Source organism: Plasmodium yoelii (genome assembly GCF_900002385.2).
Source record: "Plasmodium yoelii strain 17X genome assembly, chromosome: 12".
NCBI classification, from domain to species: domain Eukaryota; phylum Apicomplexa; class Aconoidasida; order Haemosporida; family Plasmodiidae; genus Plasmodium; species Plasmodium yoelii.
In genome coordinates this window covers 718,078-746,058 of record NC_036184.2, presented here as the reverse complement: position 1 = coordinate 746,058, position 27,981 = coordinate 718,078, and the positions used below count along the sequence as shown (strand labels likewise).

Below are 27,981 nucleotides of genomic sequence, written 5' to 3'. Positions count from 1 at the left end.
GCTTTATGATTTTCGATATTCCATAATCCAAAACTAGAAAAAAAAAAAAAAGTGATAAAAGAACATACACCATATTATTAGAAAAATAATATGTGTATAAATAAAAGGTTTAAAATGAAAGTTTGATGATTTGATATATTTTCGATATGCTTAATATTTATTATTTTAAATTATTATGGTAAAAAATTTACAAGGGGGAAAAAAAAAAAAAATATATATTCTCCATTTTTTTTATGTATTATGTGTATTTCTTCGTGTGGGCATAGAGTTATATAATTTTCTTTGCACTATCGAAATGCCCTGACTTAATTTTGAAGTACAAATAGGGCAATTACACGCGTAATTTATTTTATTTCGCTAATCTTTATAGTTTATCCATTTAATTTATATTTTATTTCGCTAATCTTTATATTTTATGCCATTTAATTTATATTTTCTTTTTTTCTTTCCGTTTTAAGAAGAAAATAATGCACATATTTTGTGCTCTTCCAATTACAACATAAACGAATTTTTCCAACAATACATATAACTTTAACAAATTTATTTGGAATTTAATTTTTAATTTTTACATTATTTATGTTAAAACAATTTACATTGAGGTGTACACACACATGTTTACATTATGTGTGCATGTACCCAAAAAATTATGAACAAGCAATAAAAAAAATAAAATGTGTACATGTTAAAAATAACAAATTGTAAAGGTGATTTTATGTCTTCTTTACGCGGGTAAAAAAAAAAAATGAAGATAATCAGTTTGAAAGACATAACAATCGAGCGGAACAGAAAAGGTCTCAATCTTTTAAACCCATTTTATGTGAAGAACTTCAAATTTCGAATTAATCACAAATACATGGGTATTTGTATTAAAAAAATATACATCATTAGGAATATCATGATTTTTGAAAAAAAATTTAAATAAAATTGGGTCATCAAAAGTTCTTATTTCATATATTTTATATAATGTATTTATATCCCATATTTCAATTAAATTTCTTGGTTTAATATAAAAAAATATTCCTTTTTTATAACTCTTATCAGTTGAAGTGACATAAAAAATATTGCTGTTAATAATTTTTGTGGAATTATCATTTTTTATATTTTTAGCTAGTTGGTTATTATTTTTTTTTATTATAAAACTCATAAAAGCTGATCTATAACTTTTCCACATGTACAAAATATTCAATCTTGAAATATTATATAAACACAATCTACCTAAATTATCAATTGCTAAAACTAAGTAATTATTCCATGGACATATACAAATATCAATAATTTGTCTTTTAGGGTCATTAAATGTGTATATCATATTTGTATTAAATGCATATATAGAATGGTTATTATTATTTATATTATTTATTGATATATTTTGATTAAGATTATTTATATGAATTTTATTAGAAGATATATTTAATAATGATTCACCATCTTTTACAAATATATTTTTTATAAAGTTATTAATTTTAGAACTTAATTTTTCTGAAGCACCATAAGATTCTCTTTTTATCAAAAAATCGAATTTAACATTAGGTTTAATTATATTTAAAATTGCCCAAGTCATATTTTTGGATGTTATAATATAACTTGCATTTCTAGGTCCATTCAAATTAAAACTATTTGTATTTTTTTCAAATTCATCTACATTTTCTGATGTGCAATTATTTATATATTTAACAATATCATTTTTTCCAAATGCTGAATATAAATCTCTATTTATAGAATCTAATGTATTATTATATCGAAGTATTATATGATTTATTGGTATATTTTTATTAACAGTAAATATATAATCAATAGGTAATATTTTGTTATTTGTTTCTAAGGCATGTTTAATTAAATTTGAATTTGAATTTATAACTGTATTATTTTCATGAAGAAATAAAATATAATTATAATTATATTCTATAAATATCTTTTTTATTTTACAATCAATAAATTTATTTTGCATACATATAACACCTTCATGATTATATAAACACATTTTTCCATTATTTAATCCTAAGACAATATGAGGAAAGCAATTATTAATAAAAAATAAATTTATTGATTCTATATTTTCCTTTTCAATTAATAAAGGATTAAAAAATTTTAAATAGACTACATTTTTTTTATTTAAACAATATATAAGAAAAAATATATAATTCTTATTTTGAAAATAAAATAGCATATTAATAAATTCATCATCTCCTTTATTTGAATCTTGTAAAAAATTATTTGATTCATATATTACTATTTTACAATTTTTTATATTTATATCTTCTTTTGTTATACTATGATTTGTATTTATAAATATATTATTTGATATTTGCATTAATGTTTCAAGTGCGAATATTTCTTCAAGTTTTATTTTATCATTTTCTGTATTATTTGGTAAATTATATTTTGTTTCCTCTTCTTTATTTTTTGATAAATTTGTTGGCAAATCATATGCCTTTTCCATTGCTGTATAGGGGCAAACACCTTTGTGTGAATTTCCTGTTTTTATAAAATTTGATAAATTTACATTTTGATGTGAATAAATAACTTTTGTATTATTATTTCCTTTATCTACTGTTCCAGACTCTTTATATTTATTTAAACTCTTATTATACCCATCATTACTCATAGTTTTATTTCGAATATGGATTATTACACATATATTTTTTCCAATTTTTTGGCTAGTTGCTTACTATTTCTTATGTGGTGTTTTGGGGTATTACCAATTTTTCTTCATCAAAATCATCAAATTTGAAATGAAAAAATGTATGAAAAAAAATAAAACAAAAAAATTACAAAAATTGGGATATAAATAAATCACCAAACAAATGATATACTCTGTACATTTAAAAAAAATTAAAAATAAAAAATAAAAAATTAAAAATAAAAAATAAAAAATAAAAAATGAAAAATAAAAAATGAAAAATGAAAAATGAAAAAATAAAAAAATTAAAAAAATTATAAGTTTTTTTTTTTTTTTTTAAATGCCATTTTAATGTTTTGTACGAAAAATATTATTATGTGATACGCTTTATTTTTGTCGAAAAATATTATTCCCACTTTGGCATAATATAAGCAGCATATTATGTACGAATATGTAGAAAATGGGTTACGAATGAGTAGAGAGTTACAAATAGAGAAGGGGCTACAAATAAATGTTCTTTATCAATATGTATGATAAGAATTAATCAAAAGCGAGCTATCGCGAAAATGTATATCCCTTATACATATGCTGCTCATTTTATATGGATATAGAAAAATACAACTTGGCATTATAAAAGATATTCTATAATGTGTAGATATAAAGTTCAAGTCATTTTGTATACACATATATGTGCTTGATAAATTTTGTATTATATGAATAAATTGGTAATCGCTTAATTTTCTAACAATTTTAAAGAAAAGAGAAAAATGGATATAATCATATATGGTTCACCTTTTCATAAATTCCCAGATTTATTTATCTGATTCTCAAATAAGGAAGATCATATATGTTTTTATAAAAATAAAAAAATAATTGGTGAAAAATATAAGAATGTAAAAAAAATAGTAGAGTATTTTATGAATTTTCATATATTAATATGCTTACTTTATATTTCTTATCTTTTTCAAAATATATTTTTATCGTTCAAAGGATTTAAAAAAATAAAAGAAAAAAAGGTAATACACACATTTCCAATGATTTTAGAAAAAGCATTGTTATTAAATGGTATTAAATTATAATTTTTCTAAAATTAATAAATATATGTATAAATATAATTATGTTTGTATATTCAACAATTTTTTGATTTTTATAATAATTTTAAAATAGACACGTAAAAAATAAAATAATATGAACAATGATATTAAAAAAAATGTATAGCTAAAATGTGCTTATAAATACAGATCCATATAAGAGATAAAAATTGTCTTTTTTATTTTTAATACTATTTTAACTTTCAACATTTTATAAGAAAAAAAATGTAAAAATAAAACTAGTATTTTATACGAAATGAAAATATTTTAAATTAAAAAATATATTAAGTTTGTGTTTTTCTCCTATCATTTTATGTGTAGTCTAAATTTTTGTTAATATAGTGCTATTTCGTCACTACGTCACTACGTCACTACATCACTACATCACTACATCACTACATCACTACATCACTACATCGCTACATCACTACGTCACTACATCACTATTTGTATTATTTTTTTATTTTTATTTTTTCAATGGAAATAAAAAACAAATTAAATACCTGGAGCAATGTAGATCATATGTATAAAAGGGTTAAAAAAAAAAAATGTAAAAAAAATATTTTCTATCTAATATTTTTAATATCAATCAGTTTATTAGGTTATTTTCAATCACCAAATTTTGTTGTTTTTGCAAAAATTAATGACAAAAAAAAGAATGTCAAATTAGACAACGCACCAACTGATACACCAAATAGCGAATCGATAAATAAAGAAAATAATAAATTAGATAATGAAACAAATAGTATAAAGGAAAATAATTTTGATTCTAAAATAAATGAAAATGTTTATAATACAAACAATAAAATTCGTAACGAATTACTTTTTCAATCATTTAACATTAGAAGTTTTGAAGAGGAAAGATATAAATTAAAATTCGTAGAAAAATATATTATAAATAATCCAGAACTATTTAATAATGATAATTTAATATTTGATACACTAAGTAATTTTTATAACGGACTTATAGATAGTTATATAAACCCACCTATTGATGGAGATAATACAAGTTTGCCATTAAATGAGAAAAATGTAAAGATTAATGAAATTAAAAAATTAATAATTTTTAAATTTTCAAAATATGGCTTAGTTTTATTCTGTTTTTTTCTTGGAATTAAATTATTTTTTTCCCTTTTTCAAAAATTAGTAAAATTCATATTCATTTTATTTTTTAAAATTTTAAAATTCTGTTGTTGTGGTGGCCGATAATCAACAACTATTTCAGAGAAAAAATAATGCAAATAATATAAACAATATAAATAATGCAAATAATATAAATAATGCAAATAATATAAATAAGCAAATAATATAAATAAGCAAATAATATAAATAATGCAAATAATATAAATAATGCAAATAATATAAATGATATAAACAATATTACTCAATTGGTCCAGTAAAATATCATAAAAAAAAGTGAATAAGATAAATTGTATAATTAAATTTCAAGCGAAACAAACATAGGCAAAAGATGCCAATAGTTATACATTGCAAAACTTGTTTAATTTAACATGCGTATCATATCTGATTTTTTATATGAATACACAAGATTAAATCATTGTAAATTTATCAAAAACAATATTTCATTATTTTGATAAAATAAATGTTACCAAAATTTTATTAACAATTCAGGTAAATGAAGAATAACAAAAATTTTCACGCTGACATGTGCATGTAAAATACACACTTATTTTCATTATTCCCTTCTTTCGATATATATATATATATAATTATATATTTATTTTCCTTCTACACTTTATGCATTTTTACCAATTTTATGGTCTATAATTGCAATATTGTTAAAAACGATGTTTTATTACTGTAATACATATTATTCGTTTCTCTGGCACTTGGTTTTTATTCTATATATACATGTGTGCAACATTTTTTTTTTTCAAATTTTGGCTATATATATATTTTTTTCAAATTTTGGCTATATATATTTTTTTTTTCATATTTTTAGCTATATATATTTTTTTTTTTTTTTCAATAATTTTCACTTATTGTCTTAAAATTTGGTAATTATATCCTGTAATATGTATACAATTTTCCCCTAAAATCAGGCTTTGTTTAAAAGTAGTTTTACTTCTATATCTTTATTATGTTTAATCCTTCCAAATAAAGAAAATCTATCTTTTTTATAACCACAGCTAGTTTTTTTTTTATTATAATTTTCATAATTTTCCCCCATTCGATTATTTGAGTATTCATTTACATATTCATTAGAATTGGTTTTATTTGAATATTGATATTGCGTATTTGAAACATCACGCATATGATCTGTTTTAAAATTTTCTCTAATTGGCAAATCATCTTTGGAATCAGCAGTCGAATAATGCATATTCAAATTTTGAAGGGAATTATTTTGCTCTTTTGAAATAAAATTCATTTGGGGAGTATTGGGATAAATTTCATAAGCATCCTCTCTTTTTTCATCATGAACAACAACATTTTGTCCATAATCAAATAAATTTTTATTTTTTCCAATGTTATATAAATCCGTTTCTATATGTATATTTTTGGGAATTATATTAGGCATACTTGTTTTTTTCCTATTATTATTTAAATTTGAATAGACACCATTTATTTGAATATTATAATTTTTAAGATCATTTTCCTTCGAATTATTATTAGCATTATTTCTATAATTATATATTTGTTTTTTGTTTTTTTTTTGATCAATTTTTTTCAAATATTTATTGTCATTTTGTTGTTTCATCATATTTTCTTTTTTTAAATTTTTCATCATTGCTTTTTCCCACAAATTATATGAAAGATTATTTTTTTTATTTTTTTCTCCATTTGAATAATTTATTGTCTTGTTATATAAATGATTTAAAGAATTATTACCCTTTCCATTTGTGCTAATATTTTTTTTTTGCATATTTTTCATAGATTTAGCAGTAACATTAACAGGATTGGTATTTGTGTTATTATTCATTTGTATGGTATTTCGAAAGCTCATATTATTGACATTATCATTGTTATCATTATTTTTTTTCATTTCAGAAACTAAATAACATGCATGAGATTTAAGATAAGTTCGTATAATATCTTCTTTGATTTTATTTGAAGTATCTAAAACAGATGGGAATGCTTCTCTATATCTTGGAATTCGGTTTAACACAATATATCTTTCTCTATTTAACTTGGCTTTATTATTAATAATATTATTATTAAATAATTTTCTTCGTGTCAGAAGATCATATTCTTTCATTTTATTTCTTAAAGTGTGTGCTTTTTTCCATTTTTTTTTATCACGTTCATTATTTATGCTATTTGGAAGTTTTACATATTCATTTAGTTTTAACACATTATCTAAATATTTATGCCATTTTAATTCTATATTATTTATGTTGTTTCCTATACTATTTCTCATATTGTTACTTTGTTTTTGCGTATTCACTTTTAAATTAGTTTGTATAAAACTTGCATTTTTTTGGCTAGTTTTTTTTTTATTTAAATCGAATTTTATGGAATTATTGGCTACCTGTTTATTTCTTGAATTTATGTTCCCTTTATATTGTCTTGCATTCATTTGATTGGCCTTAGAGATATGTGAAAATATATGCATAGGGTGCCACACTCTTTACTTTTATTTTTTGTTAATATAATGTTGTATGTTACTATGATTATAGTAATATTTTATTGAAAGATCTTATTATTTTAATTTGGTTATTTTTCATAGATAAAGCGCATTAAGTAATGAATAAAAATGAAATAGAAACAAAAATATTAACAATGTCACAGTTGTATATGTATGTGCATATTTATATGTACGTGTATTATTGAATATATTTTGGGGGAATTACAAAAGTGTAATAGTAAAAATAGTGATTATTCTGAAAGTTATAAAAAAATGAATTATAAATAGGATCGAAAATGTAAAAAAAAAAAAAAAAAAAATATATATATATGTATATACGATATTTGTGTGCATGCATATATATATCCAGGTATAGGATATTTAATATATATATATATATCAAGATCAAAAAAGAGAAATTAAAATGTCATGTGCATGCTTAAACTATTAAAAAAATATTGCTGTGCATGATATATTTTTGAAAAAAATGTGTAACAACTCATGTATATATAGAAGGACAGAGAGAAAACATATCAATTTACAACACAATTTAAAGAATTGCATTAATGTGTGTAACCTAAATTTTTAGTTAAAAGATAAATAAGACAAAATGAATTTTTACATACATTTGTCTTATAGACAACGGATTTTTAATTGTAGAAATGCATTCAATATATATTTATTTTTTATTTTTTTTAATGCTAAATATATTGTTCACTCAGCTCTTGGTTAACATTTTTAACTTTTAATTATTTCTCCATATAACTCATGATCTGATTGAAAAAAAAACAAAAAAAAACAAAAAAAACAAAAAAAACAAAAAAAAACAAAAAAAAACAAAAAAATAATTAACAAATAATTAGCTAAAATAGTTGACAAAATAGTTGACAAAATGGCTGACAAAATGGCTGACAAAATAACTGACAAAATGGGTGTATATAGTACTAAAACATATATCTGGAAATTCCACCAAAAAAATTATATTTTTAATTTAAAAAAAACAAAATAAACAAAGTGAAATAAAAACCAAAAGTTTATATGTTTCACTTATTTTTTTATAATGCAAAAAATAAAAACCAAATTGAATTTAACAACATTTTATAGAATACTAAAAAAATTATGAACAAATTGCGAAAAAATTATGAACAAATTGTGAAAAAATTATGAACAAGTTATAAAAAAATTGTGAAAAAATTAAAAAAATATATAATTGTCCTTTTTCTATCTTAAAAATTTATATTAATTTATGTTTGTTTTTTATTTGCATGGAATTATGTATTAAACAATTTAATGAATAAAATATTAGTTGAATGCAAAGTGAAAAAGGAGGGGAAATAAATAAAATGGAAATATATATACGACCATTTCACAAAATTAGTAAATTTCATAATTTTTTGAAAATTGTAAAAATTACCGATTTGTCTATATTTTACAAACATAATAACGTTGGTAGGGTACACACCCATAGGTTTTAATATTCCTACTAAACTGTTAAAAAAAAAAAAATCCAAAACGGATAAATACAATATAATATAGCTTTTACAATATGCATACTATTTTTAACACCTATTTAATACAAATGTTTTATGTGTGTGTATGTTTTTTTTTTTTTTTTTTTTCTCACATATTGAGATTTTATTTTATCTTTCTAAGATTATAACTATAATAAAAATATTCATTTAATAATGTGTGTCTATTATTTTGAGAATATTCTTCCCCCGAATTTCACAAATTTATTTTATCTCGTATGTTATAGAATATTAACAATATTTTTCACATATTAATATAGTTGAATTTTATATGTTTATTTTTTCAACTATAGTTTAAATAAATGAGAAAAAAAAAAAAAATTTAAATCAATAAATTTTGCATCCTGTTAAAGGATATATATAAATTCGAAGTAAATCATAACTTTTTATGATCATCATATATCAATTTCTTTAATTAAACAGTTTTTAGTTTGAGCATAAATTTTAAGAATTATATTAAATCGTATTAAAAATAAAGGAGGATATATAAGTAGTATTATAATAATTATATATGCAAATTTTTTTGTTTGTGTGTATTCGAATTCATAAGAAAAAGCAAACATAAAATATATATACAACAGCCTTTTTTAATTTAAATATATCAGTAAAATTAAATACCTATATAAATACATGTAGAATAATTTATTTGATCGTAATTAGTATATGCTCAAAGATTTTAAAATGTTAAGTAATTAAATCTAGCTATATTTGTTTAATTTAATTGTAATCTGAATTTATCACCAGCAAATGATCCATTAGCACCTAAAGATTCTTCAATTCTAAATAATTGGTTATATTTTGCATTTCTTTCACTTCTGCATGGTGCCCCTGTTTTAATTTGTCCAGTTCTTAATGCAACTACTAAATCAGCAATAAATACATCTTCTGTTTCTCCAGATCTGTGTGAGACCATAACACCCCAGTTATTTTTTTGAGATAATAAACAAGCTTCAATGGCTTCAGTAATTGAACCGATTTGGTTAACTTTTAATAATAAAGCATTGCAAGCTTTTTTTTCTAAAGCTTTTTCAATTCTAGTTGGATTAGTAACTAATAAATCATCACCAACAATTTGTACATCTTTTCCAATAGCTTCTGTTAATTTTGCATAATTTTCCCAATCATCTTGATCAAATGGATCTTCAATTGAAATAATTGGATATTTCTTAACTAATTCGATATATAAATCAACTAATTCTTGTCCAGTTTTAACTAGCGATTTGTCATTATTTGGTGTTTTAAAATCAAGATCATATGTTTTAGTTTCGCTATTATAAAATTCAGAAGCAGCTACATCCATAGCTATTTTTACCTTATTTTCATATCCTGCTTTTTTAATAGATGCTACTAATAAATCAAGAGCTTCATGGGCATTTAATATGTTTGGAGCAAATCCACCTTCATCACCAACATTTGTAGCATCAATACCATATTTTTTTTTAATTTCAGATTTTAGAGTATGATATACTTCAGCTCCATATCTCATTGCTTCTTTAAAGCTTGGTGCACCAACTGGAACTATCATAAATTCTTGAAAAGATAATTTATTTCCTGCATGTGAACCTCCATTAATAACATTTAAGCATGGGACTGGTAATATCATTTTTTCTGTATTTTTACCAGCTAATTGAGCTACGTATTTATATAAGGATGTTTTATTTGCTGCAGCACCTGCTCTACATATAGCCATTGAAATAGCTAATATTGCATTTGCTCCTAATTTACTCTTTGACCATCCCCATTCAGTCTTACTTCCATCTAATTCTTGAACCATCATATTGTCGATTTTTTTTTGTTCTCTACAATCTAATCCAATTAATTTTGGGGCTATGATTTCGTTAATATTTTTTATAGCTTGTTGCACACCCTTTCCTAAATATCTACTTTTATCATTATCTCTTAATTCAAGGGCTTCATATATACCAGTTGAAGCTCCTGATGGTACAGCTGCTCTGAAAATTCCAAGGGTGGTTTCAAGATCAACCTCAACGGTAGGATTTCCTCGGGAATCTAAAGAAGGAATACAAAAAAAATGGAAAAAAAATATATATAAATTTTATTAACAAAAAATATGTTCATAATTTTTTGGATTAATTATCATGAAATAGCTAGCTAGCTAGCTAATGATCAGTTAATTATATGAACATAATATATAGAAATATTTAAATAGGTGTATAATATATATTGATAGATATTAATAAATATTGAGAAAATAGGAAAAGAAACTTACCCAATATTTCACGAGCATTTATGCGTGTTATTACATGAGCCATGGTGTTTAAAATAAAAAAATTTTAATAAAAATAAATATTTTGGGAAAATTAAGTAAAAAGGGAAAAATTGTTAATTCGAAAATTTATTAATTAAATGTGAAAGTGTTTTAGCAAATAAGAAAGTAAAACTGTATGTTATTTTAATTTGTTTGAATGAATTAAATAAAAGTTTATTTTTTTTTTTCGGTAATTATTTGTAGAATAATATATTTTTATAATTTATAAAATAATTTAAAGTATATATTTTTTATGACAAGTTTAAAAATTTATATTCGAGGCATGCATACATAAAATAGTATAATTTAAAATAGGAGAAAAAAAAATAAGAAGCGTGAAAGTTTAATATATGCAGGAAATATATGAAAATTATTTTTATGTTATCGGATTGTGGGTTATGTTTTTTTTTAATTTTTTATTATTTTATTTTTAAAAAAGAAGCACCTCATATATAACTTATTGCAATTTTTGTGATGCACATATCTACATAATATTATTCCTATGCATGTTATTATATGTAGCAAGTTTTTTGCTATTTTTATGAGTGTATTGTTGAAATTCGAATAGATAAGGGGATGAGTGTGGATATAACTGTATCTCTATATATAACACAAAGTATTTTTTTGTGCAACATATATAGTATATATACAGAAACGTTTTTTAATAAATTTATGCATTTATTTATGCGTTTATTTATGACATATTTATGCATTTATTTATGCATTTTTATGCGTTTATTTATGACTTATTTATGACATTTTTATGCGTTTATTTACTTGCTTACATATTTCTATAAGCGCAATATTAAATATTTTGGATAAATAAAAAAAATATGTAAGCATGCATATGCACATATTTATATTATTAATAATTTTATATAATAATTTTATATAATTTATTTTATTTTTATTTTTTTACTATATAATGGTAGCCTTGCAAATTAACAAATTTTTTACTACACACCACCTATATTATTAGTGCATATATAAATGCAAAGAGGGGGGTTCCTAGTTTATTTTTTTTATTCCTATTTTAAACAAGCTTAATAAGTTTATACATTTTTATAAGTCTTTTCCCCCTTAAATAGTGCGATCTTAAACAGTATGAACTTAATAGCATTTTTCCCCGTTTCCAATACATTCCTTTTTTTTTCACATTTTTGTTTATTCATAATATATTATATGAATTAAAAAAATGCAAATTTGTTAGTACCCTGGCTGGGCCTACACGAACTAATTATTTCCAAAACACCGTGATAAATATAGAAATACAAAATGATAAAAAGAACAAAATTAATGTTCATATAATGATATAAATAAAATAATTGTAAAATGATTACAAAATTCTAGGTACTTTATAAACATTACTATATAAAAAATAGTTACTACTTTTACAATTTTAAATAATAACCGGTTTCCTATTTTAAATTAATTATGTATATATCAAAATTGTTATTTATGGCATATGTTACTATCCTTTATTCTTTAGCTATTTTAAATGGCTTTTAATATGTGGGTTTTTTTTTATGCACATGTGTGTGCATATTTGTATATATATATAAATATGTATATATACGCACAATTGTATTGTGTTTTTTTTGTAAATAGTAATATTTATGAATAATGAATACAAGTTTGCGTATAAACAATATTATGTATATACATGCATATGTGCCATATATAAATATACAATGTAAAACACTTTTATGATGTACGAAAATATTCACTCCGTTCATCTTATTCGATTGGAAATATGATAATAATATGATAATAAAAATACACACAAAAAATATATGGAACATTTTCTTCTTTTTTTTTTTTTTTTTTTTTTCATGACGTTAACTCAATAAAAAAAAAATATGGTGATGATACAAATGAAAGAATAGTTGCTAATTTATAAAACGAGACAATATATAATGAGGTACAGTTATGTAATTTTTTTTTTTTTTTTTTTTTTTTTTTTTTTAAAAATCTTCATCAAAGGTTATTTGTTTTTCTCCATAAAGATCACTAGACTTTTTAACCGATTCATTCTTTGCATTTTCACTGACAACAATCTGAAAATAAAAAGTGGTAGAAATAAAAAGGTAGCAAAAATTGCAGCGTAAAGTGGTAAAAATTGGCAACGTAAAGTGGTAGAAATTGCAGCGTAAAGTGTAAAAACTGAGTACCTTAGAGAATTCTTTCCAAGCAAATGGGTATTTTGAATTGTAATGTTTTGGATATTTTAAATTAAGTAACATAGTATCAGCTAAATATTGCAAAAATTGTTTTACTTGGTCTTTTGTTATTTTTAAAAAATCAAAATCTAACATGTCTACACAAAAATTATATTCTAATTCAACAGCAGCTTTAAAATAATTTAATACATTCTCATATCTTAATTTATTATTTAAATGATTACAACACATAACAGAAAAATCACCTTGCAAATATTCATCTCTTTGTATTTTTGCATGTACTCCAGTAAAAGATGATAAGATATTATTTTCTTTACAATAGCTAGCTAATATACTAAAACCTCCATTAAAAAGTACTTTTGATATATATAAAAGAATAAGCTTATTATAAAAAGGAATATTAGCTTCAAATTCGTTATATAACCAATTTTGTTTTTTAAAAACACTTTCATATTTTAGTACTTTATCAATTATTTCTTTTTTTTGTTTAGAATCTAAAGAATATGATTCAAAAATACATGCATATACTTCATTATGTATATTTTCCATGCACATTTGAAACCCATAAAAAGCTCTCCCTTCCGGTATTTGAATGATATCTAACAATTTGCTCGTTATGATTGCTTGCTCATCGCGTAAGTGTAAATCTCTGAAAGGGATGGAAAAAATGGGAAAAAAAAATGGGAAAAAAAAATGGGAAAAAAAAATGGGAAAAAATGAAAAAAACAAATAGACAGACGAATTGGCAGACGAAATAACATTAAACTGTGTGTGTGCCTTTCAAATTGAGCTAACTATTTTTCTTACTTCAAACTGTAAAAGCAAAATAGTTCTAGCAATTTAGATAATGTAGTTTTATCCATAGAATTCAAAAAGGGCTTGTCTTTATCGAAGTTATGATCTTCTGCAGTCCAAAAAAGGGACTCTATTTCTTTGTAATAATTCTAAAAAAAAAAAAAAAAAAAAAAAAAAAAAAAATATATATATATATGTACATATCATAATATATAGTTTACATATTCTGATTCAAGGATCAAACAATTTTCATGTTTTTTGAATTTACCCAAAATGTTTTGTACTTTATAGGGAACATAACCTAAGGTTAGTCATATTAGTGATGAAAATATGAGAAAAATAAATGAAAAAATGAAAAAATGAAAAAATAAATAAAAATTATATGTACATATTTACTAGCTTATGTTAGTGTGCTTATTTATTCTTTTTATTTATTACCCATCTAAATTGATTTTCCTTCAATATCTCATCATTATACTGAGCTTTTAATAATACCTCTTGAGTGTGATATTGTTCTTTATCCATTTTGTCAAAATAATAAATAAAATAAATGAGATGAATATTTGGTGTAGTATTTATGATAATTAAAATGTGAATAAATGAAATAAAAATGAAATTAAACAAAATAAAATATTATATAATAAAATAAAATAAATAAGTAAAATAAAATCTCGAAAAAAATAATGATAATTAATGACAAATCCATTAATAAGATCATAAAATAAATATATCTTATTTTTACAATTTATATAATATTCCCATAAATTTTGCCTTTTTTTTTTTTTTTTTTTTTTTTTTTAATCTCAATGATTGCTCTAACACAAAAGTATACACGCATGTGCGTTTTTTCTTTTTGCCTAAGGTGTGTATTTATGTGTTTTTTAATTTAATATTGATTAAAATAAAAATTATTATATATTTTATTATTATTATTATATATTTTATTATTATTATTATACATTTTATTATTATTATTATACATTTTATTATTTTATTATTTTATTTTTTAATTATTTCCCTAACACTTTTAAAGACATACTAATAATTTTTATGAGAGGAAATTAAAAGTTATATAGTAGTTTCCCAGCAAATGCCCGAATATTTTTTTTCCCCAATTTAAAAAATACAAAGCAAAAAAAGTACAAAATAATACAAAATTAATATAGTTTTAATATAGTTTTAATATAGTTTTAACTTTCCTATGCGAGTTCATACATTTTCCACGTTTTAGGAAACATATCAAGCTTTAAAAATTATAAATAAAATACACATTTGGTAATAATACACAATTTATTAAAAGCTTTAATACATACTTTTGGGTAATTATGTTTTATCATTTTAAATTATTTCCTACAAAATTATTGTTAACATATCGTACAAAAATTTGCTTATTTTAAATCATAAAAATTCATAAAAATTCTTAAAAATTCTTAAAAATTTATTTTATCATTGTTAATAAAAGCCAACAAATTTATACTTTTGTGTATATATTTCATTTATTTGAATTATTATTTTAATCAAATAAAAAAAAAAAAAAAAAAAAAAAAAAAAACAATGTTTATATTTGGGGGTTGTTTTTATTTTATATGTTATCCTTGTATATAATTTATTTCCTTTGATATTATTTTTTTTTATTTTTCCTTACTATTATTGTTAAGGTTTTATTATTTGATTAGAATTGGTGTATCCAATTATTAATATAATTATTATATTTATTTGTTTTGAAAACAAAACAACCATGAATGGAAAATTAACAAAAGATGATTGTGATCATTTAGTTCATAATAAGTTAAAAGGTTTTATTTTATTTTAATTCATTTTATTTTATTTTAATTTATTTTATTATTTTTAAATGTTCTACATATATAAATGTGTAGTATATATGTGTAGTATATATGTGTAGTATATATGTGTAGTATATGTGTGTGTGTGTGTGTTTAGTTTAGTGTTATAATTTACTCCCCACCTTTTCCTTTTTGTCTTATCGTCAAAATTTAACATAAATATAAATATATTGCATGTACCTTTCGCTATATAGAGATTAAAAATAAAGTTGGAGATTTGAAAAATGACAAATTTAATATCAGCAAGTTACATGAAATTAATGAATTATATTCTGAATGTATCAAATTAAAAGAAAATATCTCAAACGCATATTTCCAGCTCCTTAGGCACAGTTCGATCATTGTTTACGATAAGGTTAATTCGTCTATGCTTTGCTAAATTTTACTAAATTTTGTTATGCTTTGCTATTTTACTATGCTTTGTTATGCTTTGCCGCTTCTTCCACTTAATAGAAAATAAAAGAAATAACAAAAGAGCTGGATAATTTAAAACATGAAATGATTAAAAATGAAAATAAGATAGAATGTCAAAATGTTAATAAAAATTTCGATGATAATTTTTTTATTCCAAAAAATGATTATGTTAGTGAAGATCCTGAACATAATGAGATAATAGACATGCAATTCGATCTAAATAAACATAATTTATCTTTCCAAAATGATAAAAATATAAAGTGGGTTGCACTCTTAAATATGCATATATATTTGAGATAAAATAACGAAATGTGAATATAGTAATTTTTATAAATTATTTTTTTTTTTAAATTTTTTTTTTTTTTAAATTATTGAATAGAATAATAAGAGGAATAGGCGAAGGCACTTATTCGAGTTTGCTAATAAATAATATGGTTACTATAGAAACAAAAACAAAAAAAAAAGTGAATTATATATATTTCATAAATTTTTTATTTCGTTATTATCATAGTTCGTGTGTTTAAATGGAGTGAATTTATTTTTTTTTTTCAGAATAATTGTGAAATTATAATCCTTGATATATTAAGTTCTGTTTTTATACAAAATATATCAAATTGCACTATTTGGTATTATTTTAAAAAAGTAGAACAAAAAAATGTAATATGTCTTTTAACCATAGAACAATATATATTCATATTTATATATTTATATATATTTATATTTATATATTTATATATATTTTTTATATTTTTTATTTTTTTATCATTTGTGCACTTATAGGACCCCAGCAGTTGAGTCATCTTTATTAATTTATGATTGTGTTGATTGTAATATTTTGGTAAATTCTAAGCAGGTATAATAAGAGGAAAACAGATTAATAAAATCAAGGGTGTAACCTAAATTTAAATTTATTTATTTTTATGCACATTTATAATATTGCAGATAAGGATACATAATACTGTTAATACAAATTTTTACATAAATTCGATGAGCTCTCCTATAATTGAAAGGTACGGCTGTAAAAAAGGCGAAAATACAACATTTATTATTTCATCATTTTTCATAATTTTTCATAATTTTCCATCATTTTTCGTCATTTTTCGTCATTTTTTCCCTATAATTATTAGCTCAGAAAAGCTGTTTTTTTTTCCTTATAATTTAAATTTTGATGAATTACCAAATTTATTAGAAAAAATAAATATAAATAGAACTTCGAACAAATGGAAACAAGTTTTAGATTTTAGTTGGCAAAATAGTCAAGTATACACAAACTGAGAAATATACACAAACTTAGAAATATAACAAAACTGAGAAATATACACAAACTGAGAAATATACACAAACTGAGAAATATACACAAACTGAAAAATAATGTGATAATAACAGCTCTTTACATATTTTTATTCGCTTTTCTTTATTTTAGGACCCATCCCCAAACTTCAGCATTTCAAACGAAACACAAATATATCAAGTAAAATTAAAAAAAAAGGAAAATGATGAATATAATCAAGAACATGAAATAAATAATAAATATATTATAGAAAATTTTCCATTATTTTTAAAAAAATTAGACTAAAAAAAAATAACCATCTATTTTAAATCACATTGGTGTAATATCCATATGTGTATTATATAATCTTGTAAACATCATTTTTTTTTTCATATTTTTTTCATATTTTTTTCTTTTTTTTTCTTATTTTTTTCCACAAAATATATCCCTTTGTGTATATTAACACCATATGGGGTATTACCAATTAGATAATATAAATAAATTAAAAAAATATTTATTTTATATACACTTTTAATTTTATCTCTTTTTAATTAAAATGTAAATATTTTTCTATATTTCATACGACAATAATATATGTAGATTCTTTTATTTTCCCACATTTTTATATATTTATTAAAAATTGGATCCTTTTTTTTTTTAATACATGTACTGAATTATCAAAGGAATACTATTGTTATGCACCTCATAAATTGCTTACTTTAAACTTGCTTATTTTTAACTTGGCTATACTTTTGTGTTTAAAGCTGTGTATCAGATATAATATCGAGCCGTATTAATAAATGGGGCAATTTTACATGGGCCAATTTTACATGGGGCAATTTGGTATGGGGCCTTTTCATTTCCCATAAAAAAAATAATAGCGTCGCCTATAAAATTACCATTTTGAATAAAGAAACACAGGATGATATATATATACACTTTTATTTTTTTATATAATTAAAAAAGATATTTTTTTCATATCCTTATATTTGTATATAAGCAATAGATCTTCTATTTGCATAAATATTTTTTTCTTTTTAATTCACACTTTATACTTTTTAATGTTCCATTTATATTTTTTTATAAACAATTCGTATATTATAATATGTTGGTAATTTCTCTAAGATATTACTTAGGCTATTTATATAATAATTCACAATTTTAAATATATACAAAAATATTATCATTTTATTCATTTTTTTACTATTTTTTATCATTTTTTATCATTTTTTATCATTTTTTATCATTTTTTATCATTTTATTAATTTGTTATAACTTTTTCAAAATGTTATCGAGATTGTGTGGGAAAACAATACAGAATGGAAATGCAGATAAATGTGTTTCGATGTTAAATAAAATTCAAAAAAGGAATGTAGCCAAAGATATTCGATTTGGAAGTGATGCTAGAACCGCTATGTTAATAGGTTAGATAATCAAATTGAACGTTTTTTAATTTATCTCTGTGCAGCAATCGTGCATTGCGCAGTATATATTGTGCATTATGCATGTGTTTAGTATTGTTTATTTTGCTTAGTTTGTTTAGTATTGCTTAGTTTGTTTATTTTGTTTAGCATTACTTAGCAGTGTGCATGACAAATGTTAATCGCTTTTTGCTTTTACGAAAGGGTGTAACAAGTTGGCAGATGCAGTCAGTGTGACTCTAGGACCCAAAGGGAGAAATGTAATAATAGAGCAATCATTTGGATCTCCCAAAATAACAAAAGATGGAGTAACAGTTGCAAAAAGTATAGAGTTTAACAAAAAATTAGCAAATCTCGGAGCACAAATGGTTAAGCAAGTTGCAGCAAATACGAATGATAAAGCAGGTGATGGAACAACAACAGCTACTATTTTAGCTCGGTCTATTTTCCAACAAGGGTGTAAAGCAGTAGATTCTGGAATGAACCCTATGGATTTATTAAGAGGAATAAATAAAGGAGTTGAAAAAGTTTTAGAATATTTAAATTCAATAAAAAAAGATGTAACCACAACTGAAGAAATATTTAATGTAGCAAGTATATCAGCTAATGGTGATAAAAATATAGGTCAATTAATTGCTGATACTATGAAAAAAGTTGGAAAAGAAGGAACTATAACTGTAACAGAAGGAAAAACATTACAACATGAATTAGAAATTGTAGAAGGTATAAAATTTGATAGAGGCTATATATCTCCTTATTTTATTAATAATAGTAAAGATCAAAAAGTTGAATTAGATAAGCCATATATACTTATACATGAAAAAAAAATATCAAGTGTAAAATCTTTATTGCCAGTTTTAGAACATGTTTTACAAAACCAATCATCTCTTTTAGTTATTGCAGAAGATGTAGATAGTGATGCTTTAGCTACATTAATAGTAAATAAATTAAGATTGGGATTAAAAATATGTGCAGTTAAAGCTCCAGGATTTGGGGAACATAGAAAAGCACTTATACATGATATAGCAGTTATGACGGGTTCTAAAGTTATTACTGAAGAAGCAGGATTAAAATTAGATGATCCAGATGTAATTTCATATTTAGGAAAAGCTAAATCTATAAATGTATCTAAAGATAATACATTAATTATGGAAGGTGAAGGAAAAAAAGAAGAAATTAGTGAAAGATGTGAAAGTATTAGAAATGCTATAAAAAATAATACATCAGATTATGAAAAAGAAAAATTACAAGAACGACTAGCCAAAATTACTGGTGGAGTTGCTTTAATAAAAGTCGGAGGTATAAGTGAAGTTGAAGTTAATGAAATTAAAGATAGAATACAAGATGCATTATGTGCTACTAAAGCAGCTGTTGAAGAAGGTATAGTACCAGGTGGAGGTAGTGCACTATTATTTGCTTCAAAAGAATTAGATTCGGTGCAAACTGATAATTATGACCAAAGAGTCGGAGTTAATATAATTAAAGATGCTTGTAAAGCACCAATCAAACAAATTGCAGAAAATGCAGGACATGAAGGATCTGTTGTTGCAGGAAATATTCTCAAAGAAAAAAATTCAAATATGGGATTTAATGCTCAAGAAGGAAAATATGTAAATATGATAGAATCAGGAATTATTGATCCCACCAAAGTTGTTAAAACTGCTATTTCAGATGCAGCATCAATAGCATCTTTATTAACAACAACTGAAGTTGCAATTGTAGATTCAAAAGATGGAAAAAGTGAAGAAATGCCATCTCACATGAATTCGGTTAACCCAATGGGTGACATGGGTGGAATGTATTAAAAATGACCAACCAAATATACCACTTTATTTATTTCAAAATTTTTAATCATGAAATATGCTTACCATATTATATATTACTTTAAATACTTTATTTTTTTTTTTTTAATTAAAAGTGCTTGACAATACCACAAAGACATATTTTAACATGGTATATAGCTATATGCTTAATCGAGAATGTTCTCATATATACCCATGCATCTAATTGTGCATATAATTTTATTTATTTTTTTTTTAGCTTACAAGCATATTATTATTAATTAAATTTCTGTATTTATTCACAAGTTTATGCCTTTCTAAATTCGCTTAAATAAATAAAAAAAAACATATCTAAATAAAAATACTTTATTATTTTTATACATATATATAAGCGATTCTTTTGTATCTGTATAACACCTATGGAAATATTTAGGAATCATTATATTATATCTGTAAGTTGTGAATTTTATTATTTTAAAGCATGATGATAAATCATTATATCTATACACATGCACGTGTAGTTGTCATGCATTTATTTTTTATGTAAATAAGTTGAGCAATTGCTATCTCCACATCTTCACTATTTAAATTGATTTTTAAATCATGGCCTTTTACACAAAAATAAAACAGCAACGATGATGCTGATAGTAGAAAAAATTATCGAAAAATTATCGAAAAAATAACAATAACAATAATAATAATGGTATAATAATGGTATAATAATGGTATAACAATGGTATAACAATGTAACGGCCTATCGGGTATGCTTATATTCCCCGAAAACAACGGGATAATTTTGAGACTCATGAAGAGCGGGTTTCCATATATATTTTCTTATATTTTTATTTCCCAAAAAATAATTTATACAAATAACTGCGTAAATAAATTTATATTTAAAACAGGAAATATTTACTTTTGATCCAAAAGGGTGGTAAAAAAAAAAAAAAAAATCGAACACTATGCAAAATTATTAAAAGCATATGATATAAATTTTTTTTTGAAAATAAGTATTATGCCACCTCTTATCAGCTTATGTAATATCATGGTGTATCATACATTTTGAGGAATAATATATGTATATATAAAAATAGTTTGAATAAATAAAATGAAATGAACTCTAACTTTTTGTCGATGATTTCAAAAATAATAAAAAAAAATAAAAAAATATATAATTTAAGTTATTGTTCAAATATAAACAGTTTGTCACAATTCACATTACCAGTTATAGTGAATTTGAATTTTGTATATCAATTTAGTACTATAAAAAATCAATATATACATCATGATAGAATACATGAAATAAATAAAAAAATCCAATTAACAAATTTTAAGGTTGCTAAAGACCTTTCGGATAACATTAGTAATAGTGATGAGTCAGATGATGAAATATATATGCTAGAGAAAAATAATGGAAATAAAGAGTATTATAGAAAAATTGAAGATGATAATTATTATTCTAGCAAAATAAATCAAGAAAAAGAAAGAGATAATGGTACAAATATATATTTACATAAAAATAATAATGATAAAAATAGGACACACAATTCTAGGCATAATGAAATTTCCAAATTTCCAAATAATGAACACTTGGAAATAAAAAAAGTCCTAAACCAATGCATAACACAATCTGAACAATTATATTATAATAGAGAAAGTAATAAAATAAACACTTTAAATGAAGAACTAAATAAATTAGAAATAGCATTAAGACCATCTCAAAATGATATTAAGAATATAAAAATGTTTTTAAATTTTTTACAAAATGAAATTAATAAACAATTTAAAAATTGTCATGTTACTCCATTTGGTTCTGTTATTAATGGTTTTTGGATGAAAAATAGTGACATAGATATATGCATACAAATTCCAATTCTTCTTAATAGAAAAGATCAGATAAATTTTTTAAAAAAAATATGTTTAATATTAAATAATTATCATAACGGAATAATTGAACAAAGATTTTCAGCAAAAGTACCAATAATACATTTTTATTGTGATGATCATAAAAATTCATTTCAACTATCATGTGATATTTCAGTAAATAATATTTTAGCAGTAATTAATTCAAAATTAATTCAAAAATATGTAAGTATAGATAAAAGATTACAATTAATGGGAATAGCTTTAAAATATTGGTCAAAAAAAAGAAATATAAATGATAGATCAAAAGGGTTTTTATCATCCTTTTCATTAATTTTAATGGCAATTCATTTTTTACAATATGTTATGGAGCCAAAAATATTAATTTCACTTCAAGATATATCAATCAGAAGAAATGAAAAATCTTTTTATGTTATGGGTGTTGATTGTAAGTATTGCCAAGACGATGCTATTATAAGAGACGAACTAAAAAAAATGAATATCCAAAATGGTGTAGTAAGTAGCGATGATAAAAATTATGACCATGCTAGCCATGTAGACATTTCAACCTTAATGTTAGAATTTTTTAAGTTTTATGGCTATAAATATAAAAGTGGTATAATAGCTATACGTGACATAAATAATTATTATGAAAATTTTACATCATTGAAAAGCTACGAATCCTATTACCTTTTCGTTGATAACCCATTCGAAATAGGAAAAAACGTTGCTAATATTTTACCTCAAAATTATAAAACAATTATATATGAGATGAAACGAGCATATAAAATTTTAAAAAACAACGGAACATGGGAGGATGTGTGTAGATCGACAGACAACCTAATTTATTCCTAGCTTGTACATATTTTTTCACTTTATGTACATATATTTTTTTACTTATGTACATATATTTTTTCATTTTGTGTGCACTTTTTTTTTATGTACATATATTTTTTCATTGTGTGTGCATATTTTTTTATGTACATATTTTTTTTCATTTTGTGCATATTTTTTTCGTTTTGTTCATGTAAAATTTTAATAAAAAGCCATAAAACGCATTATCCCTTAAAATAGCCCAACTAATATAGGGATTTAAAGAATAATTTTCATAAACTTGTTTATACAGTTTGAAAAAAAAAAAAACAAAGTATAATAAATGTGTATACCACCAATTTTTGCACGAAATATTGTTCAAATATGTTCTTAAAGCATGATGAAATATAACTATTCGGGTGTAGTGGTTAATAATAGGTGGGGGGTCATATATTTATTTTTTTTTATTTTTTTTTTTTTTATTTTATTTTATTTTATTTTATTTTATTTTATTTTTTTTATTTTATTTTTGACCCTCTCATAGGTTTCTTTTTCTAATTACATAAATATGGATATTAGACATATAAGCATTATTAATTTACTAAAAAAAACAAAAAAAATTAATCATCCAAAATAATAACATCATTACATATGTTACTTATATCCGGTGATTTTTGGAAAAATTTCGATGAAAAAAAACCCTCTGTTAAATCTATTAGTTGATTGTTATTTTTTGAATTATTACTTGTTGAGTCTGTTTGAATAAAATTTGTACTATATGCATTTGTACTATATACATTTTTATTATGTGCATTTTTATTATGTACATCTTCATTATGTACATCTTCATCAATATTAGGTACCTGTTTTAAGGGTGAGCAACTTTTAAAATGTTTGTATTTATCATTATTATTGTTATTTTGTTGATTTGTGAAATAATTATAATTTTGTTCGTCTTTTCTAATGGCTGAATTGGTATATGTATTTTTAAATTTTTCATTTTCGTAATAAAAATGTCTTATATTATTTTCTCTGCTTAAATAATTTGGATCGTCATTATGATTCCTATTTTGATTAGACATATTATAACTACCAGATAAGTTATAATAATTTGATTCATTTTTTGTAGAAATAGGAATAAGTTCATCTTTTTTTTGAACAATGTTAACTATATCATGATATATTTCTTCATCTTTTATATTGGAATTATTTTGTTCTATTGTTGTATTCCCTTTAAATAAAATAATAACTTGATTTTTTTTTAATAATATTACTTTACGTCTAATAACTGGGTTATTATATAAAATTATTTTTGGATATTTATATTTATTTGTTTCAAGATAATTAAAATTTTCATTAAACTCGTATTCATAAGCATAAATAAAATATTTACCATCAAATAGTAAAAAGCGAAAAATTCTTCGATATTTATTATTACATTTTTTTACTTGTGTAGTGAAGTTGTTATTATTATTCATGTTGTTATTAGCTGTTTTTTGGTATCCTTTATTTTTCATACTTTCATTATTTTTGTTAGATTTTTTATTTTTTATCCCCTTTTTATTTCCATTTCCATATTCCACCTCACTGTTACTATAGTCTATTATATCTTCATTTTCTGAATTTCCGAGCAAATTGGTGAAATCTTCTTCATTTTGATCACTATCATCATTATTATCTCCAGAATTTTCAAATTTATATAAACGCTCATTTATGGTAACATAATCTACTATTTCAAAAATATTTATTCCATTTAAATAATATTTTTCTGTGTTGTTATAATTAGGAAGCAAACATCCAAATGGTCTAGAATAAGTAAAAGGGTTTATAATAAAATGTTCATATAGTTCTTCATCAATTATATCCTTTTCACATTTAAAAGCTTTTTTATATTGATTTACAAAAGTGTTATAATTTATTTTAATTACATTTTTTTCAATTAGCTTTTTCATTATCAAAAATATTTCATAGTTTTAAATCATTTTACTAAAAAAAAAGCAAAAATATAACTATTTATTTGTTTGAAAATAATTATCTCTTAATAAAAAAAAAAAAAAAAAAAAAAACGAATTTCTAATTATTTTATATAGCTACACACATGTATATATGTTGAGTAGCTCGAAAAATAGAAACATGCCTATAATATATGTACATGTAAATTAGCATATATATTTTAATTGACAAACTTAAAATTAGATAAAACATGTGGCACAATAAATATGTTCATGAGGTAAGCAATTCGAAATAAAAAATATTAATATTTTCTTAATTTATTCTTTTTTAAAAGAAATATATTTGAGTTATTATAACAATGAAAAATTATGAACATAATATAAATTTTATTAAAAAGTGTAAAATATTTAAATTTGGTGAATTTTGTGAATTTGGTGAATTTGATTTCAGACAAAATAAAACTATAAACCATATGCCAGATTTAAGTGGGCATAAAAATTGAAAATACGAATAAAAAAAAATTAACCACATAATTTTAAAACATTAAAAAAATAAAATAAAATAAAAATACACATTAACAATTGTGTACCATGATATTGATTCGACATAACAACATATTATTTAATTCATTTATAATTTATGCCTTTTTTTTTTTTTTTATCATTTTTTATAAATCACATAATGTATAGCTCATCTTTTGTATCAAATCCAAGACTTGGGGAATCAGGAAATCTTTTTGTCAATATTTCAACTCCAGTTTGAGTAACTAATAAAGTGTGTTCAAATTGTGCTGATAATTTTCCATCAGCAGTTGCGCATGTCCATTTATCTGGCCATAAAACATCTGCATAATGTCCTTGATTAATCATAGGTTCAATTGTAAATACATGACCTGGTTTCATTATTCCTACAGCTTTATTTTTTCTAAAATGAGGTATAGTTGGATTCGAATGAAATAATTTTCCTACCCCATGTCCTGAATACGTACGAATAACTGAAAAGTGTTTTTTAGATACATAAGCATCTATAATATTTCCAAGATTTTTATATAACATACCAGGTTTACATTTTTTAATTGCTTCCATTAATGAAAAATAACAAGTTTCTACAAGTTGTTTAGCTTCATTTGATATATTTTCTCCAACAAAATACGTTTCATTTAAATCTGCATGTACACCTTTATAATATACGCTTATATCTATATTTATAATATCTCCATTTTGTAATGGTCTATAATCTGGTATACCATGACATACTATCTCATTTACAGATGTACAACAAGATTTTGGAAATTCATAATAATTTAATGGGGATGGATATGCATTATTTTTAATTATAAAATCATGAACTTTTTTATCAATTTCATCAGTTGTTATTCCTGGACAAACTAATGAATGAGCATAATCTAAAGTTTTCCTACCTAATATACATGCTTCTTTTATTCTTTCAATTTCATCACTATTATTTACATATATATCACTTTTTCTTTTATATTTCAATTCTGATGCAGGTATTGAAGTAATGGCATAATCTGGCTTTTCAATATGGTCAGGTACATAATTCATTTTTGATATAGGCCATGGTCTTAGGTTTCCTGTAAAATCATAATTTATAAAATTACTTAAATGATTATCATAAATCCAATATTTTCTATTAGTAGGGTCATAATTTTGTGGCAATAATTCTTTTATTGTTATTTCTGTAAAATTGTTTTTTTCAATTTGTTTTGTTCCTTTATTTTCATCCTTTTCATTATTCTCCTTTTCACTTTTATGCATTTTAGAATGTTCTTTCCATGAACGTTTAAAACACTCTTGATTACAAAAATAGCTGTTTATTTTGTTTTTTAAACATACAGGGCAACTCAATTTTTTTGTTAGATTTTCCCCACATCCTTTACATACTAAATTATTATTGCTTGATTCTTCGATTTCTATATTTTTATCTTCTCTTTTAAGTGATGTAGAATCTTCATAAGTATTGTCACATTTTGGAAAATCACTATTGTTGCTACATTTTGAAAAATCAATATTGTTGCTACATTTTTGGTTTTCTAATACTTGCTCCTTTTTTGTATCACATCCTTTGCTAATATTATTGTAGTTCTGATTGCTACTAGTATTATTACTCTGCTTTGTATTATCAGACATTGAATATGATGAGTAATGAAAAAATAAAATAAATATGACTACAAATGGTTGAAATTTTTTATTCCTATTATTATTTTTATTTAAATATAATATCTTTTCTTAATAAATTGAAAAGATACGTTTTTTTTTATACATATGCATTTTTATATATTATTGGTGAAAATGGCCCTTTTGCAAAAAATCGGCATATTGCAGAATTATATAGAACATAATAAAAAATTAAATAAATTATAAAAAAAATTAAAGAAATAATAATGGAAAAATATAACGTTATAAATTTTCTACATTACATGTGGCATATAATTAATTCTTTAGATTAAAAACATAAAACGGTTTAATAAAATATGATATGTATTAATAACGGAGTCAAAATTTAATAGCAATATTTTTACTGCCCTTAAAAAT

General features: G+C 22.4%; 10 protein-coding genes across 10 annotated transcripts; 4 read left to right on the top strand and 6 right to left on the bottom strand.

Moving 5' to 3' along the window:
• Positions 1-802: 802 nt before the first annotated feature.
• Positions 803-2,605, bottom strand: PY17X_1217800 (Rab3 GTPase-activating protein non-catalytic subunit, putative; the record flags this gene model as incomplete). The annotated part of the gene is made up of 1 exon (XM_724222.1): positions 803-2,605. The coding sequence occupies one exon, from the start codon at positions 2,603-2,605 to the stop codon at positions 803-805; it is 1,803 nt and encodes a 600-aa protein (XP_729315.1).
• A 1,583-nt stretch (positions 2,606-4,188) lies between these two features.
• Positions 4,189-4,920, top strand: PY17X_1217700 (conserved Plasmodium protein, unknown function; the record flags this gene model as incomplete). Its single annotated transcript, XM_022956759.1, has 1 exon — positions 4,189-4,920. The coding sequence occupies one exon, from the start codon at positions 4,189-4,191 to the stop codon at positions 4,918-4,920; it is 732 nt and encodes a 243-aa protein (XP_022812613.1).
• An 850-nt stretch (positions 4,921-5,770) lies between these two features.
• Positions 5,771-7,285, bottom strand: PY17X_1217600 (uncharacterized protein; the record flags this gene model as incomplete). The annotated part of the gene is made up of 1 exon (XM_722235.2): positions 5,771-7,285. One exon carries the CDS (start codon positions 7,283-7,285, stop codon positions 5,771-5,773), a length of 1,515 nt encoding a protein of 504 aa, XP_727328.2.
• Positions 7,286-9,538: 2,253 nt separating this feature from the next.
• Positions 9,539-11,099, bottom strand: PY17X_1217500 (enolase; the record flags this gene model as incomplete). Its single annotated transcript, XM_022956758.1, has 2 exons — positions 9,539-10,836; positions 11,057-11,099. 2 exons carry the CDS (start codon positions 11,097-11,099, stop codon positions 9,539-9,541), a joined length of 1,341 nt encoding a protein of 446 aa, XP_022812612.1.
• Positions 11,100-13,059: 1,960 nt separating this feature from the next.
• PY17X_1217400 (ribonucleoside-diphosphate reductase small chain, putative) lies at positions 13,060-14,595 on the bottom strand (the record flags this gene model as incomplete). Its single annotated transcript, XM_022956757.1, has 5 exons — positions 13,060-13,152; positions 13,267-13,924; positions 14,083-14,219; positions 14,339-14,371; positions 14,509-14,595. The coding sequence occupies 5 exons, from the start codon at positions 14,593-14,595 to the stop codon at positions 13,060-13,062; spliced, it is 1,008 nt and encodes a 335-aa protein (XP_022812611.1).
• Positions 14,596-15,808: 1,213 nt separating this feature from the next.
• Positions 15,809-17,904, top strand: PY17X_1217300 (tubulin binding cofactor c, putative; the record flags this gene model as incomplete). Its single annotated transcript, XM_022956756.1, has 9 exons — positions 15,809-15,866; positions 16,109-16,269; positions 16,368-16,588; positions 16,708-16,762; positions 16,881-16,954; positions 17,109-17,181; positions 17,271-17,338; positions 17,456-17,588; positions 17,752-17,904. The coding sequence occupies 9 exons, from the start codon at positions 15,809-15,811 to the stop codon at positions 17,902-17,904; spliced, it is 996 nt and encodes a 331-aa protein (XP_022812610.1).
• Positions 17,905-18,883: 979 nt separating this feature from the next.
• On the top strand, positions 18,884-20,824 carry PY17X_1217200 (heat shock protein 60, putative; the record flags this gene model as incomplete). Its single annotated transcript, XM_719847.1, has 2 exons — positions 18,884-19,022; positions 19,224-20,824. The coding sequence occupies 2 exons, from the start codon at positions 18,884-18,886 to the stop codon at positions 20,822-20,824; spliced, it is 1,740 nt and encodes a 579-aa protein (XP_724940.1).
• A 1,086-nt stretch (positions 20,825-21,910) lies between these two features.
• Positions 21,911-23,515, top strand: PY17X_1217100 (nucleotidyltransferase, putative; the record flags this gene model as incomplete). Its single annotated transcript, XM_719848.1, has 1 exon — positions 21,911-23,515. One exon carries the CDS (start codon positions 21,911-21,913, stop codon positions 23,513-23,515), a length of 1,605 nt encoding a protein of 534 aa, XP_724941.1.
• Positions 23,516-24,093: 578 nt separating this feature from the next.
• PY17X_1217000 (uncharacterized protein) lies at positions 24,094-25,425 on the bottom strand (the record flags this gene model as incomplete). The annotated part of the gene is made up of 1 exon (XM_719849.1): positions 24,094-25,425. The coding sequence occupies one exon, from the start codon at positions 25,423-25,425 to the stop codon at positions 24,094-24,096; it is 1,332 nt and encodes a 443-aa protein (XP_724942.1).
• Positions 25,426-26,100: 675 nt separating this feature from the next.
• PY17X_1216900 (methionine aminopeptidase 1b, putative) lies at positions 26,101-27,576 on the bottom strand (the record flags this gene model as incomplete). The annotated part of the gene is made up of 1 exon (XM_719850.1): positions 26,101-27,576. One exon carries the CDS (start codon positions 27,574-27,576, stop codon positions 26,101-26,103), a length of 1,476 nt encoding a protein of 491 aa, XP_724943.1.
• Positions 27,577-27,981: the final 405 nt, after the last annotated feature.